General features: G+C 43.0%; 1 protein-coding gene across 2 annotated transcripts in view; it reads left to right on the plus strand.

Moving 5' to 3' along the window:
• The window catches only part of CC2D2A (coiled-coil and C2 domain containing 2A), a 101,895-nt gene that overhangs the window by 12,931 nt on the left and 71,851 nt on the right, over nt 1–17,113 (plus strand). For both annotated transcript variants that reach the window (XM_081303863.1, XM_081303864.1), the window contains 4 exons: nt 12,060–12,148; nt 12,472–12,573; nt 13,546–13,641; nt 14,364–14,537. In XM_081303863.1, coding sequence (XP_081159989.1) covers nt 12,060–12,148; nt 12,472–12,573; nt 13,546–13,641; nt 14,364–14,537 — 461 coding nt within the window. The remainder of the gene's footprint in view (nt 1–12,059; nt 12,149–12,471; nt 12,574–13,545; nt 13,642–14,363; nt 14,538–17,113) is intronic.

Here is a 17,113-nt window from a genome sequence, read left to right on the forward strand (position 1 = left end):
CTTGGTGCAGTGCAGGGTCATTCTAGACTGACAGATTTAACCCTGGTTGATCGTACCCACAAAAGCCATAATGGCAATGCAGTAACCCAGCAGTGGTTCTCAGTGACCCGAAGGAGACTCAATATGAGACATAAGTCAAGTCAGAAGTTTCACAAGATTGCCAATCTGACTATCCTTCATTTTTCCCCAAAAGATTGGCACTCAAGTAGATTATTGCCCTTTGCTCCCCTAGAATTGCCCCATCCCTGATTTTTTTTTTAAATTTTTTTTTGTCTTATCCTAGCTACTCCTCTTAAATAAATCAAAGAAAACATGCTGTCCCTTTGGAAAGCATGCCCTACTCCTGGGGGGCACATCAGGCCCTGTGCTCCCATGCCCCTTGGGCTATGTGAGTATCTGAAGTCATCTTGAGATCCGTGCCCAGCCCTGTCCCACCACCACCAGACCTGAAGCCCTAGAGGCCAGAGACTGCCTTTCAACCCTGCCTGGCACAGCTCTGATGTCAGGTGGCGCTGCACAGTACATGCTGGGTGAGCTCAGTCTCAAACCGGGCCCTCTGCTCTTTGCCCCAGGCCCTGCCCTGGTTCAGGTGTGTGCACTTGCCACCCTGAACAGCGTGCCCTTACAACCAAGTCGCCACCTGGATCCAAAGGTTTGGTTCCTCCCTTGACTCTTTACTTCCCAAACCTATCTTGGATCTGGGCTGCCCCTCAACACAACCAGCCCAGCTGCTCACCTTGAATTTGTGCCCATCTGTCACACTATGGCATTGTTACAGGTCCAGTATTATCAGGGTCAAGCTGCATTCAGAAACTGAAAGGCCAGTATCAATGACCCTGTGTTCTCCCACATGGCACCAGACTCATGCCCAGAGGTATCATCTCCCCGCTGAACAACAGCACAGAGCTCTGCTGTAGAAGCTTTGGCTTCTCCTTTTCTAACCAAACACATATAAAGTCATAGCATCCAAATAAAAGCTTCTCACTGAACATGTCCTAGTTCCAAATCAAATAAACATCTAGTTTACGAGTATACACATTCCCCCACAGTTCCATCTTGCACCATCTCTTAAGGGAATAACCATCAAATGCTAAGTAGTTTCTTATGAACATAAATTTCTTCATTACTAACATCTGTTTTCCATTCATTCCTGTTAGTGTCTCTGATTAAAGTATCTTTTCAGAGCCAATTTCTTAAAATTGGTTGAAAAGAAAGTTCAGAATCCAGTGAAATTTGATGTAAATGAAATGAATAATTGACTTTAGTTTACTTACTAAAAGTCATCGAGACCTGGAGAGGCTGACCCAACACACAAATGTAGTGAAGTACACTGTGAGAGTCCAGGAGAGCGCCTGAGGAGCTGGGTCCTGGGAGTTGCCCTGGAGACCAGCAGCTGGAGAATGGGAAGAGCACTCTAGTCAGAGGATGCCCATGAGGGATGCAGGAAACATCACAGTTAACCAACGCATGTGTAAATAAACATTGCCTAGTATCTTTAGTTACAAGGAAAAAACATGACTTACATTTCACTCTAGTCATAGCTTCAATTCCCTGGCCTCCTTTCAAAAAAAAAACTTTCTTCAAATCAAAATGTCTCTAGACTCATCATTTCCCATTCTTGTCTCCAACCCTTTCTTGAATGCACTCCAATCTAAAATATCCCCACTTATGCACCAAAAATGTCTTGTCAAGGTCACCTGTGAATTGCCCACTTGCTGAATTCCACAGTCAGCTCTTGGTCCTGATCTCCCTTGGTTTCCAGCCCCAACAGAAGCAGCTCTCCACTGCTCCTGGCTTTTTACTTTGCTTCAAGGGCTGCACCCACCTGGTGTTCTCTCTTCTTCCCTCTCACTATGGGTGGGTCTTGCTCACATCTCCCCACTCAGTGTTGGAGCACTGCAGGCTCAGGGTGTGGCCTCTTTATCAACACGTTGTCATAGCAAGACTTAAAATTCTTTCTGTACACTGACCAGCCCCAAATTTTTCCAGCCTGCACCTTTTCTAGCATAAATATGCAACACCTACTTTGCATATCTAATTAGATAATTCATGCTTTTAATAGCCTGATTGAGGTAGCCTTATACATCATAAAATTCACTAGTGTGAGTACACACTTTAGTGATTGTTTGTAAATGTATAGGCTTTGACCATAGCACTACAATGCAATTTTGTTAGCCCCAAAAGTTCCCTTGTACCATCTCCAATCCAACCCCTAGCCTTAGACAAACACTGATTTGTTTTCTATCCCTAAACATGCCCTTTCTGGACATTACATGTAAATGCAATCATATGTTATGCAGCGATTTGCATCTGGCTTTTTCACTTAAAATAATTTGGTGGGGATTCATAAATGTGGCATGTATCTACATTTCATTCCTTTTTATTGCTGCACTGTATTCCATCTTATGAACATAACACATTTTATTTATGTACTCACCTATTAATGGACATTTGGATTATGTTCATTTCAGTGCTACTATAAGTAGTGTCACTATGAACACGTGCAGCATGTCTTTGTATAGCCTTATGTTTTCCTTTATCTTGGGAAGATTCCTAGTGGTAGACCCTGGGTCATGTGATAAATTTGTGTTTAATTTTTTTAAGAAATGGCCAATCTATTTTCCCAAGTGGCTGCTTCATTTTACTTTCCCACAATAGCATATTTCAATGTCTCTGCATCCTGTTCCACACTTGGTATCATCTAAATTTAACTACATGGTCCCTTGTCTTGTTCCAAGACCCCCAATGGATGCCTGAAACTGCAGATAGAACTGAACTCTACACTGTTCTTTCCTATACATGACTACCCATAAAAAAGTTTAATTTGTAAATTAGGCACAACAAGAGATTCACAATAACTAATAATAAAACACACAATGTAACTATTCTATAATAAAAGGCATGAATATTCCCTCCCTCTCAAAATATCTTATTTTTCTGTAGGTCTCAGCAAACTCAGCATATGATTTTTTTCTTTCCTTATTAAGTCAGAACTTTCACCTTTGGCACTTAACATAAGTATTTCCCAGCTTCTCCTCAGCAAGTGTGAATTGCCAGCATCACCACTCTTGTACTTTGGGGTCCCTGTTAAGTACAAGAAGGGTCACTGGAGCACAAGCACTGCAATCCCATGGCAGTTAATTGGACAACCCAGATGGTTACCAAGTTTAAAGCTTAACAGGCTGGTAGTGTATATAGCCCAGATACACTAGGCAAAGGGATGATTCATGGCCTGGGCAGGAGGGAGCTGGATGGCGTTAGATTTTATCCCACTATTCAAAACAGTGAGCAATTTATATATCTTAAATTTTCCATTTAATAATTCTGGGCTGTGATTGGCCACACGTAGCTGCAGGTAAGGAGGCACCACTGACAAGCTTTTGAGTAGCTACATAGTGTTATTCCTTGTGCTTTTAACTTGCATTTCCCTAATGATTAATGATTTTGAGTATTCTTGATATTATTGTTGACCGCTTATCTTTTTAATAAAATTTGTATCTAAACTTTTTTGTTTGTCATACTATAAAGCTGTAAAGAGTTCTTTATATATTCTCGATACATGTACTTAACCAGATATATAGTTTGCAAATATTTTCTCTAAGTCAATGGTTTGTCTTCCCTTTTTCAATAGTGTTTTTGAAGTACAAATGTTTTTAACTTAGATAAACTCAAATTTATTTTTAATTATACATCATGCTTTTGGGTTGTAGCTAAAAATTCTTTGCATAGCCTAAGGTCATGATTTTTTTCCCTTATGTTTTCTTCTAGAAGGTTATTGTTTTAGCTCTTACAAAGTTAGGTCTATCATCTAATTTGAGATGACTCAAATTTGACTCAGCTGAATCTGAGCTTCTGATTTCCTTCTCCCAACACAAATTTGTTCCTGCTACAACTTCTCCACCTTACTAAATGAATATTTCATTTTTCTATTGCTTGGGCCAAAAGCTCAAGAATCATCCTTGACTCGTGTCCTTTTATCTGCCCACATCAAATCACCACCAGCACCTGCCTGCTTTTCATTCCTGTGACCAAAATGCCTGACAAGAACAACTCATTGGAGGAAAAGTTTATTTGGGGCTATGATTTCAGAGATTTAGACCATGGTTGGTTGATTCCATTGCCCTGGGCCCAGGGTGAGGCAGAACATCTTGGCAGAAGGGCGAAGCGGAGGAAAGCTCCTCAATCCATGGCGGCCAGGAGACAGAGAAAGAAAGGAGCAGGGGCTACAGGAAAGATGGACCCTTACAGGGAACACCCCAGGGACCTGCTTCCTCCAGCCACGCTCTGGGTCCATTCCAATGGGGTGGTCTGACTGGGTCACAGCTGTCCTCATCTCATCAGTCGCCTCTGACGATTCTTCATTAACACAGCTTGTGGGGGACAGCTCATGTCCAAACCATGACAGCAGTGCTCCACTTTCAGAATAAATCTAAAGTAGGACCCTGTCACTACCTCCACCACTAACTGCCACCCTGGTCCAAACCACTCTCTCTCTCATCTAGGACAAGGCAACAGCCTCCTGACAGATCTCTCTCTCCCTCTCTCTCTCTCTCTCTCTCTCTCTCTCTCTCTCTCTCTCCCCCCCACCCCCTCCAACAACCAGAGATAGATTAAAAAAAAAAATTAAGGTACTGTTACTGCTCTGCTCATTTCCTTCAGTGATTCTCATTCAGCTCAACACCCAAGCCTAACCATTTAGGATGCCCCCACCCCAGCTTGGCTCCCCTTCCTCTGTGACCTGATAGTGTGGTATCCTGGTACCCCTTTACATTGTGTGTGTGTGTGTGTGTGTGTGTGTGTGTGTGTGTGTGTGTGAAAGAGAGAGAGAGGGAGAGAGAGATATTCTTGGCTACTCTGAGAGTCTCTCAAAGTCCAGTTTGAAGCCCCTTGCCCTGTGCCATACCACAATGATGTCAGAGCACCTAGTCTGGTCCAGGCAGATAGTCCCCAAGCCTGGGAGGTCAGCTGAAGCATGGCAAAGAGGAATCCCGAGGCCCAAGGAACTCAGGAGACATATGCCAGAATGAGGGCTCCTGAATTTTCAGCTAATCTAAAATGAGAACATTAATGAGGCTAGAAGAAAAAAACCTGGGATGGGGCTGGGGTTGTGGCTTAGTGGCAGAGCGCCTGCCTAGCATGTGGGAGGCCCTGGGTTCCATCCTCAGCACCGCATAAAAATAAATAAAACAAAACAAAATATTGTGTCCATTGACAACTAAAAATATATATGAAAAGAGAAAAAACCTGAGAGAACTAGAAAAAAAGAAAGTCACCAGAGAAGTGCCCCCAGAGCTACTCAGCAAATGTGAATTATCAGCAGTGCTGGTGTTCCTACCTCAGGGAGAGCCTGATTATTCTCCACCTGTTTTGACTTCTTTTTATGTAAAGACATAAGTGACATTAGTCTATTTTACTAAAATCAGGAGAAAGAAAATAATCGCCCATGTTCTTACACCCAGGGCAGCCACCCTTCACCTTTCGTGCCCCCCCTGCTCTGCCTTCTTCCTGCCTGAAGGCCGGGGAGAGGCCTGTGTTCCCGGAGTTCTGACGGTGGTGTGCAGAGCATGCTGGATTGCTGCTCCGACTCTCCACCCAGTTAGCTGTCCTCCTGAGCCCTTGGCATCTGGCCTCTCTGTTCCTCTCCGGCCTTTGCTACTGAAGTGAAGCTGCCTTCTGTCCCACAAATACCCAACTCCATATTTTCATTCCGACCCTGGAATTTTTCAAGAGGGGGCAGATGATCTTTTTTGGTGGGATTGAGCAACAGGAAAGGCAGAAGTGAGGTCATTCAGGCCAGTGGTTCCCCAGCCCTCCACACCACCACTGCCCCACAAGAGTATTTCTAGGGGGGGCACCATTGCCCCCCCATAAATACAAGCTTCCCACTGCATATTTTTAAACTGCCATAGATTTTTATCATACTTTTAAATAGTTGCCATACATTTAATCTGTGGCCTAATGTAAATGTTTATGTTTAAAAATAAAACTATTTATCCATTTTGTTTCCCAAAGGAATCTAAACATCACAGTGGTTTGATAACCACTCTCAGCTAAATCAGAAATAATACACTCTTTCTTAGCCGTTGGAAATTTCATACCAACCCTTTCTTCTCAAATACCTCCATTCCACTTTCCTGCCAGATTTTATGTATGTTTATGCTTGAGAATCTTCTCTTGTCTATCCTGCTAACAGACTGAATTTTTTATTGAGCCATATTAGAGTTATTAATAAAACAAAATTGATGAACCCATAGAGACACTGTAAAACTCAATAAATAATTGTTCATGACAGAAATTTAAGTCAATAATAACTTTGAGAGGTATATTCTTTATCTAGAGCAGAAGGTAGAAAAAAAGAGTCATCTCACCATGCTAACCTACTCTACAACCCATGTGACTCAGATAATACCAATTAACACCCCCAGATACCCTGCTTCTAATTCCACAGTGAGTCCTTGTGAAGTCCTTATGTATTCCAAGGTACACAGCAGCTCTGGTGTAGGCAGCGAGAGCCACAGAGAAATAGCTTAGCTAAAAGTAGAGAGATTTCTGCAAAAATAAGGGCAGGTAGGACATTCCAGAATGATAGAGCAGGAACCTTAGAGAACCCACATCCTCAAACAGAACATCGGGAAAGCTGTCAAAATAAACTTACTTTATTTTTTAGTTGTTGATAGACCTTTATTTTATTTATGTATTTATATGCAATGCTGACAATCAAACACAGTGCCTCACCTATGCCAGGCAAGGGTGCTACTGCTGAGCCACAGCCCCAGACCCAAACTTACTTTATTTTATTTTAAAAAATTATCTAAAGGTTTGCAACAGTCCAAGGAGTTCTGCCCCCGCCGCCCCCTGAAACAAAAGCAGCAGAGTCTCAGTAGGAAGAGCAAGCCCAGTGTCCTGGTCCCTTGCCTTAATCCTATCCCCCTTGATATAGCTTCATAGTCTCACAGCTGTGGGGTCTGGGAAGGCCAGCACCTGGAAGTCACTGGAAGGGAAAATGCTTCTGGGTCTCCTCAGAAGTCCTACTTCCCAAGCATCGTCACTACTTGACCTGTAAGAATAACCAAATAAGAATAACCCCTGAGAAGCTGTTTTCTCAGGGGCTATTCTTATTTGATGAAATCAGACCTCACTCCAGGAAAACTAGACATTTGTGAAAACCATAAGCAGGATTTACTTGCAGAGCAGTTGCTGAGATGGCATTGCCAGATGGGGGTCTACAAGATGATGGTGAAAAATCTTAAATCAGGGAAAGAGCTGTCCACTGATGGCTTTGAAAAGTCCCAACATTATTTCTGCACATCCAGGTAGGGCCTGAGATGTCCCGAGGCTCTTATCCCTGGATGACATCAAAGCTCTGAACAACCCCTATGGGAGAAAATATTTTCAAGTCAAATATCTGCTAAGGGAGTAATATCTAGAGCGTACAAAGCCAATAACCCCATGTTAAAATAGGCTGAAGACTTAAGTAGGCCTTCTCCAAAAAGGATGCATAATTGACTGACACACTTATGAAAGGTGCTCAGCATCATTAGCCATTAGGAAATGGAAATCAAAACCACACTTAGCTATCAATGCACCCCAGTAAGATGGCTGTAATTAAAAAAAAAAAAAAAAAGAGATAATAATAAGTAGTGGCAAGAATGTGCCTAAGTCTGAACTCTTGGGCATTGCTGATAGAAATGCAAAATGCTTCAGCCACTAAAACTACATTTTAGTAGTTCCTAAGAAAGTTTAAAATAGAGTTAGAATTAGCATATGACTCAACAATTCAGCAACTAGGTCTGTATCCAAAAGAATTGAAAACATATGTATGTCCACACACTTACTCATACACAAATGTTCAGAGCAACAACGTTCATAATAGTCAAAGAGTGGAAACAACCCAAATTCTGTCATCTGATGAACAAAGAAATAAAAACTACTGAAATGCCTATTTTTAAAGCATGAGCTTTGTGTTATGTGACTTACCTCTCAATAAAGCTGTTCTTAAAGAATAAAGTAGTGGTGTGGGCATCAAAATTCTGGACCATGTTATTTGGGGACATAAGATGAGAGAAATAGGAAATTATTTCAGTTTTATGCAATTCCTGGTTTTTTAGGAGCATGATGTGGTTTTTGAGGAGCTAGGCCTACCAAAAGTGGTTAAGAGAAAAGTAGAAATTGTCCACCATTTTCTTAAGCCTGTAAAGAGAAAGAAAGGGGTGCCGTGAGGGAAAAGCAGGTGGGGTACCTAGATCCAGCAGCCATGTGCCAATGTGAGGGTGAGGTTGCCTTGGCTGATGGGTTTGCTGGGAAGTGAGTGCAGAGCTGCCCACCCTTAGTCCCTCACTGCCTCCGGAGGAATGTGTCACTTTGTCCAGGAAATCTGTATGTCCAACTACATGGACCCTGCATAAATATTTTAATGGGATGTCCTGAAATTCTCTCAAAAGCCCTGAGTTCTTGCATAGCCCCAACGAAGCTTTATTTAGGAATGCTGCATCCCACTCACTGGGTGTTTGGGAGTTGGAAACTTTCTCCATGCCAGAGTCCCCTTGCTGTGTCAGAGGGCCACTTCCTGGATGAGTCTCCTCTTGTGCATGTGAAATCCCACCCTCCTGCAGCCTGGCAGGGCCACTCTCTCTGCACCAGAGCCAGAGCCGTATCAGTCTAGCATCACATGGCTGCTTCGTAATGGAGTGGAGTCACTGATAATAAAGTAGGGACCAAATATCTCATGAGGACTGTCTAAAAGCTGTTTAAAGAAACTGCTTGCCATATTCTAGCAAGATAAAAATAAAACACTTAACCCCATTCGTTATTGCGTCCAAGGGAGTGAGCTCATGCCGCGGGTGTCTTGTTAGCAGTTCTGTCCTAAAGAAGCCACCATGATCATCATCTGGTTTCAGCCAAATGAGGAGTACGTTTGTTTTGTTTGAAATGCCTTTTTAAGTGCAAGGCCCCCCACACCCTCACTGCTGCCCTGTGTGTTCTTCCTCGACTGGTCTGTCACTACAGTGTACCAGCTACAAAATCCTCCAGCATGGTCCTTGCCCGAAAGCCAGTCGCAAGCTAGCTGGGAGATGACAGGTCACTCCGTGGTTGTACAGACCAGATTTGCAAATCCTTACATCCTCTAAATGTCTTTTGCTATTAAAAAAAAAATAGATCAGTTTTTAAAACCAGTGGTTATCAAGAGATACTGGGAGGGAGGGAAGAACAGGAGAAGCACCGAGGAATTGGAGGGCAGTGAGCCTGCTCTGTATGCTACTGTGACAGTGGGTCTGTGACACTGTGCACCTGTGCAGACCCACAGACGCACACCACCAAGAGTGAACCCTGAGGTAAATGAGGGTCTACAGGTGATAACGATGTGCCCAGGTAGATGCGTCAGTTGGAATATCGTACCTACCACTCTGTGCAGGCAGGCCGTGCCCGTGTGTGGGAAGGAGTTCTGGAAAATCTCTTTACCTTCCTCTCATTTTGTTGTGAACCTAAACTGTTCTACAAAAATAAAATATATGAAAATAAATAAATTCCATCTTTACCAAAAAAATATCAGGCAAGACCTATTTTTTATTCTTTCAAAATTTTTAAGATTTTTTAAAAATAATACTATTATTCAGAAATGATAGTGTTTAATAAAATATCTTGTCTCTATTTAAAAAAAAATTCAGAAGGGCTGCTGATGTGGCTCTGGTAGAGCACTTGCCCATGAGCAAGGCCCGGGTCTCTGTACCCAGCACCACAAACACACACACACACACATATATATACACACAAAGAATCAGAAAAGTATTCGTTAACCAGGTACAAGTAATAACTGTTTTGAGTAAACTGTAAAAACTCAATATTTTCATCTCCTTTAAAGGGCAGTAAATAAGCAAGATGATTTTACGTGTTCAAAGAAATTTATTATTAATTTTTGGCAAGGGCCTCTCTTGCTCTGAGAGGGGGAGTTGGGGTAGGTGGCCAGCCAGAGAGCACTAACAACCTCCAGAGGCAACCAGGGCCCTGGTTACCCACCCAGCACACCACACGCTCAGTGACACTTGGGATGCACCTCCCCTCTGTGACCAGGACCTTAGAACCTGGGAGGAAACAGGTGTTAATCGAATAGCCACAGAGATGCATAAATTCAAATATGACAGATGCAACAAAGGAAAAGCCTCAGGACACGGGGCCCGTGTCACAGGGTTGTCATCTGATGTGGTTAACACGAGTTTAAAGTGGAAAAATGTCTTTCTAAATCCGATTTTAAAAAGAACGCCAAAGGCCATTTAGTGAGCTGATCGAGATTCTTCTCGAGAACTTTGAACCTCAACATACACAGGCAGGATCGTAATTGTCACCACGAATATTTCATGCTTCCATGAAGACATTGAGTAAGTGTGGTTGGGGACGAGATGGGCATACTCTGTGTGTCTTTCTGTCACAAAAGGAAGTCAGCACAACAGAACCCGAGTGGCCCAGCTGCACAAATAGGCTTCGAAGCCCCACAAGGGTGTGTGCAGAAAGCAGGTGCCAGGGACGGCAGAGTGTTGTTTCTGCCGCTCGTCACGTCCTTTCCTCTGCCTCTTGTCCTGAAGCTCTTCTGTCTTTAGCCGCCAGCCTGCCTCCTGTGACAGTGTGGTTGGTGTCAGAGCCTCTCTCTTGCAGCATCTCTCTCCCTCAGCATCTTCTCAAACCTTCAGCTCTCTGTGGTCAAAATGCTTCCAAGTCTTTACCTTTGGGCTTGGCCCTGTCCCAGCACTCAGTGTCCTGGACAAGCACCCCTGACCCATCCTGGCTCTAAGCAAACTCACCCTGGAAAGCCAGCAGCCTTCCCCCTCAGGAGCCTCACCCTCCTGACAGCTTCAGGTGGACCTGTAACACCTTCTCCTTCTTTCTCTAGACCAAGGCCTTCTGACCTGAGTGTGTTTAGATCCCCTAGACAGTGCTCTGGATTCTGACTCAGTAGGCTTCGTATATCTAAGAAGTTCCAAATGATGCCCATCGCCGCTGCCACTACCAAGGACTGTTCATGGCCTCCCACCTGTCCATCACTGTGAGGTCACACTGATTCCCAAGGACCCCCTTTCTCACTGACTCCCAAGGATCCCCTTTCCCTATTAACTTATACCCAGACGGTGTAGTGGGGGGTCCCCAATGCCTTGCCCACTCCGACCCAACCATCTTATACCTGCACCCAGGTGCAGCTTCTAAGAACACTGCAACACTGACTTCCTCCTCCCTTCTCTTTCTTCAAGGCCTCTGCCTTCTTGGAGAACACAGTCAAGATTCCCCAGTGGGCCCCCATCACATAACCCCAGATTCCTGCCATCACCTCTTTCTCTTCCAACAGTCACTCTGCTTCACCAGACTGACATTCCTTTTATCAAAGACTCCATTTTATTTCCACTGCTTTTGTAATGGCATAGAGTATCAGGGAACAGAGAACTGGGACCTGATCTCAAGCCTTCCGCCACCTAGGTGAGCCATGGTGGAGCCGTGCATCTATTCACGGGGACTTGGAGTCTTCATCTTCACCATACCTGGTGATGGCAACACTTGGGTCCTCTCTATCCGGATTATCAGGGTGCCATGAAGATTGAGGAGAACATACATTTGACACAATAGCTGCCCAGTGGTTCAAGATGTTTACAATAATATGTGCAAAATATTGTCTCTGCGATGCAGCCTAGGGCTGTGGCCTAATCCTGTAGAAAAGTTTCTCTGGTCAAAGTTAAAACATAAAACCCAAACTCATTGGCCATCCATTTGAGAACACTGTTCTCAAATCAGCAAATGGTAATTGAGTTGGTAAGTGTTGGAAAGTCACATGTCATTCATTTTATTCTTAGTTAAGTCAAGGTGACAGGCCCTGGCAGACCAGGTTCTCGTCGTCAGTCTCAAAGAAGCCAAGATGTACACTTACCGTGTCAAAAGAAGGGTTGTCAGCATTTTCTCATGTTTGCTTATGTGAAGGTCTGAACTGGCAAAATAAAATTGCATTCTCTCCCTTTTTAAATTTAATTTTCTCTTTAGGAAAAACAAAAAGACTTAAAAGTAATTTTCCTTTATTTTCAAAGGCTTGCCTCCAATTCCATCAGCTTCCAGAACGGGCTTTGCAGAGTTCTCCATGAGGGAACGCATGAGGGAGAAACTGCAAGCTGCGAGGGTGAGCAATTGCATGAATATTCTCCTCCCTGCCCATTGCCATTTTGCAGGGTGTGTCCAGCCTGCTTTGGGTGCTCCCGACCATGCAGATCCCAATACCATTCCATTTATTTTTCAAATTCTAAATGTTAATGTAGGATTTTTCATTGGCACTGATGAAGATTATGCATGACAATTGATGTCATTCTTCCAACCAGTTTCCCCTGCTCTAATCTCTTGAAGGCATATTACACGAGCTTATTGCTGGTTGTTCTCTAGTGAGATGGTGACTGAGGTTTTCATTCCTCATGACATGTAGCAGTAATTTTCTGTTTCAACTTTTAGTCCAAAGCAGAAAGTGCGTTGCTGCAGGAAATTCCCACCCCACGACCCAGGCGCTTACGAAGTTCCAAGGAGAGAGAATCGGAGACTGAATTTGGCACAGAGGTGAGAAGTGGACCATCTTACTTTGACATGTATCTTCTCTACTCTCTGGATCCATTTTCACTTCTGTAAAATAGGGATAACACCAGGACCTCAGGTATTGCTTTGTGGATTCAGTGAGGTAATGTGTGTTCACAGAGTTTCTGATGGTTCCTGGCACATGATCTGCCCTCTCTATGTAAGTCTGCGCCATCATCAGAAGCTATGGTCAGACTGAAAAGGGAAAACCAGTTGGAATACCTTGGTCAGTAATCCAAGTTCACCAACATAAGCCACTGCTTAATCTCTTTGAATGCAAACCTCTGAGAACACATAAACATCAAATGGAAATAATACTGAATAACCTGGCCTCCACTAGATACGACCAAAATTTCTCTACCTGTGATCTTGGTCCACTGTCCAGGTGACCTAGGATGTGATCCTTTAACACACTCTACCTCTTGCCCAGCCAGCTTCTTGGGAGATGCCTGCCTGTCATGAGTCCAATAGGCTCAGAACACAGCGAGCCACACCTAGACCTATAATAGCCTGACCTTGAGGAGTTCAGTGGGGGTGACAGGCACTTTAGCAGCTACTGGAGGTACAGGGGGATTCAGTCCTCTGATGGGTGCCCTTGGAGCCCACCGAAATGGGATTGAGGAGGCCACATTGGATTTATTTACGACCAGACATTACTGAAACTTTTCTTTATAAACTGTTTGGAAATGATCTTCTATGCCATGGATAATTTACTGATCTACAGGATGAAATAACCCTTTTCATTTTAGGGTTTATTGAGCATAAAATTTTGTATTTTTTCAGTCTTGACCTTCAAGGATATTTGAAGTTCATAAGCATTTCATTTCTTTGGAATGATGAAATGCATCGGTGGTCAGAAGAGAAGTTTTTGGAGGATTTATCCTCAATTTAGTTTGTCCTTAGCTTCTTGACTTTAATGGTTCATCCGTCTATCATTTTTTTTTTCTACTCATATAGTCTGGGAAAGAGGTACAAAGCATTCAACAAAAAGATGATGCCCAAAGTTATTCAAGAGTCAAGTTCCGTGAGCAAAAAATCAAGTCTAAACCCCAGGTAAGAAATCCTATCTGTTGAAACCACCCTTGTTTCTTTATTTGTGCTTTAAAAAATATTCAATAAGAGTTGGTCATCTGCATTCCTGATTCCTACCCCATGGAGCATGCAAGAAAAAGAAGGAGAAGAGATTCCTACTTTCAGGAGTCCTAGAATCTAGCTGGAGAGATTCAAAACCGCCTCATTTGGGGAAGAGGGGTGCATGGAAGGCAGAAAATATCAGTGATAAGACAATTTGTTCAGTCTGAAATTGCACCACCTTTCATTATGGGGAAGAGAAGAGAGTACTAACAAAAGAGCCAAAACCAAAAAAAAAAAAAAAAGTCATTTTTTTTAAGTTAACAAATTCTATATTTCTCATAATTAAGCAAAATTATCTCAGCATTGGCCTGTAGAACAATGAATCCAATTTTTGGTTCATTAATCATCTTTTCTAAAGCTTTTACTGCTGTAAATACTATATTTATGTGCTTACTGGGACGTAAATAATTGCTGGCTCTTTAGAAAGTAACTAATTAGAGCTACTTACTTAAAAAGGCTTCCAATTGCCTGTTGCACTTGTTAGAATTCATTACCAGTCATCTAGCACTTTCCACAGAGACAACAGTTAGGAGGCCTAAATGTGCCCGAGAGCATTAGTGTCAAGCTGGCTGTCAGCTAATTGTGTGGAACTCGTTTGGTACAAAGCATCTGAAGTTGCTCTTGCTCCCTGCTTTCCTTAGGCGCCCCCAGGTTTCCCTTCTGCAGAAGAAGCCTATAACTTCTTTACTTTCAACTTTGATCCTGAGCCAGAGGAATCAGAGGAAAAAACAAAAATGAAAGCCAGAGATGGAACTAGTCAAGAGGAGGAGGCAGGGGAGGAAGAGGAGCCACCTGTCCAGGGAGGAAGCAAAACGGTATTGAACAAGATGGCCACGAGGAGGGGAAAGACTGCCGGGACAGACGAGGACGGGGACGGCCTAGTGAGGAGGAAAGTGGCCAGGCACCTGCCAGGGCCAGGTGGGAGAACTCACCTGTGGCCCAGTCAAGCTATAGGCCTGCTGCTTAGTGAGTGGAGTTAGCTTCCCAAGGCCTTTGCAGCTCTTGGTGCACCCCACAATTTGAGCAGTGAGGGCCTTCGTTAACTCTTTCCCTCTTTCTCATGTAGGGAAAAAAAATGAAATAATATGGTTTACAGATTTCTCTTGGTAGACTCTGCACAGCAATCAGCATGCATTTCACATGCAAACTGCTGGTAAAAGCAAAGGAAGTTGCACTTCCTCTCCCCACAACCAGTGAGCAGCTTTGTGTATCCAATACCAGAACCAAGCTACAACCCAGATTCCATCATCGTGATGGGTATTTGTGAGACAAAATGAAAACATACCACTTAAAAAGGGACAAGGTCGAGCTGGGGTTGTGGCTCAGTGGGAGAGTGCTTTCCTCAAATGTGTGAGGCTCTGGGTTCAATCTTCAGCACCACATGAAAATAAATAAACAAAATAAAGGTATTGGGTCCATCTACAACTAAAATATATATACATATATATGTGGACAAGGTCTTTTTTAAATTTAGTTTTTAACTGATACATGTAAGAATTGTATATATAAATGGGATCCCATTAGGCAAAGGTCTTAACGAAACCTTTCTCCATAGGAGATATACAGATGACCAATAGATAGGCGAAAAGATGTTTGACACCACTAGGCATTAGGAAAATGCAAACTAAAACCACAGTGAGATACCACTTCATGCCCATCAGAATGGCTGTTATTAAAAATATACAGGAATGAGTTTGGGTGAGGATGTGGAGAAACTGGACTCTTGTGCCTGCTGGGGGCATGGAAAATGGTACAGCTACTATAAGCAGTATGTGACTCTTCAAATTTTAAACACAGTTACCATATGATCCATGAGTTCTACTCTGAGGATATACCACAAAATTTTGAAAACGGGGACTTGAATAGAGATTTGGACACCAGTGTTCATAAAAGCCAAAAAGAGGAAGCAGCCCGAGTGCTCACTGACAGATAAACTGATGAGCCAATCGTGGCACAGAAATGCAATAGAAAGCCATTCAGCCTCCAAAAGGAAAGAGATTCTGACATCTGCTGCCACACAGATGTCCCTTAAAGACATTATGCTAAATGAAAGGAGACATTCAGAGAGTGATGAATATTGTGTGATTCACTTCCATGAGATAACTAAAGTAATCAAAATCATAGAGACAGAAGCTAAAATAGTGGTTTCCATTGGTCTGGGGGAAGAAAGGAATGGGAGCTATGGTTTAATGAGTATAGTTTCAGATTTCTGGAGATGGGTAGTGGGGTTGGTAGCACAACAGTGTGAATGTGCTCAATGCTGCTGAGCTGTACACTTAATATCATTGAAATGATAAATTTTATATTACATATATTTTGCCACATTCAAAATTGAAAATGGAAAACAGCCGAACATGCCAAAATTTGCATAGTTGGCTTATTTCTGTGCTTCACTTATAATCTTCTCCCTCAAAGCATGCTTCCCAGAAATGTATTTTCCTAGCTAGCTCTATGAAAGCTTAGGAACATTTCACTTTATTCTATAGTATTCGTTTAACAAGTCAATATTCAGGTCACTCTGGCTTGGAATCTCTCATGATCGAAGCCCAGATGGTCGAGGCTGCAGACATTTGGAGGTGGCTGGGACTGGAGGATCTGTCTGCAAGGTGGCTTGTGCATCCCTCCTTGGGGACCACCCCATAAAATTGCTTGAGTTCTCATGACCTGAGAGATGGCTTCCCCCAGAACAAGTGATCCAAGAGAGAGACTCAGAGGAAGCCATAGTGCCTTGGGGGACCCAGTCTCAGAACTTCTATGCTGTCACCTCCACCACACTCTACTCCTTAGAGGCAAGTTCTGAAGGGCACTGTGGAAGTCCCCAAGGTTTAAAAGGTATTGCTCAAACATGGATGCCAAGTTTGCATTTTTAGAATAAGAGGAGAAATAGAAAGGATATAGGTGAAGAAAGAGAAGAAGGAGAAAAAGTTTGAAAAATAAACAAAATTCGCATACTTCAGTTAATACAGTCCCTGGGCTTAGAAATTGTACATGCCTGATTTTCTCTTGTCCTCATGAAGTCCTAAGATGTAAATTCTGTTAACATCCCCCACGTTATGGCTGATAAAACTGAGGATCAGAAAGTTAAATAAGTTCCCCAGTCCTCCAGGCAGCTGGAGGCGAAGCTGGGCTTCAGAGCCAAGCCATCCAAGCATAGTATGTGACCCCAGCCCTAGGTCCATGCTGGCTGGAAGGTTAAATGCCACATGACTTATGTGGCCTAATGGGATCCCATTAATATATAAAATTCTTATATGTATCAGTTAAAAACTAAATTTAAAAAAGACCTTGTCCACATATATAAAGGGAGGTCACCTTTGTCGGGATTTTTGACTCTTCTGAGTCAGCACTCTCTGATTTTGACATCTCCCAGATTTTATTAGTGAAAAAGAAT

This window comes from Spermophilus citellus (assembly GCF_964194105.1).
Source record: "Spermophilus citellus genome assembly, chromosome: 8".
Classification (NCBI taxonomy): Eukaryota; Metazoa; Chordata; class Mammalia; order Rodentia; family Sciuridae; genus Spermophilus; species Spermophilus citellus.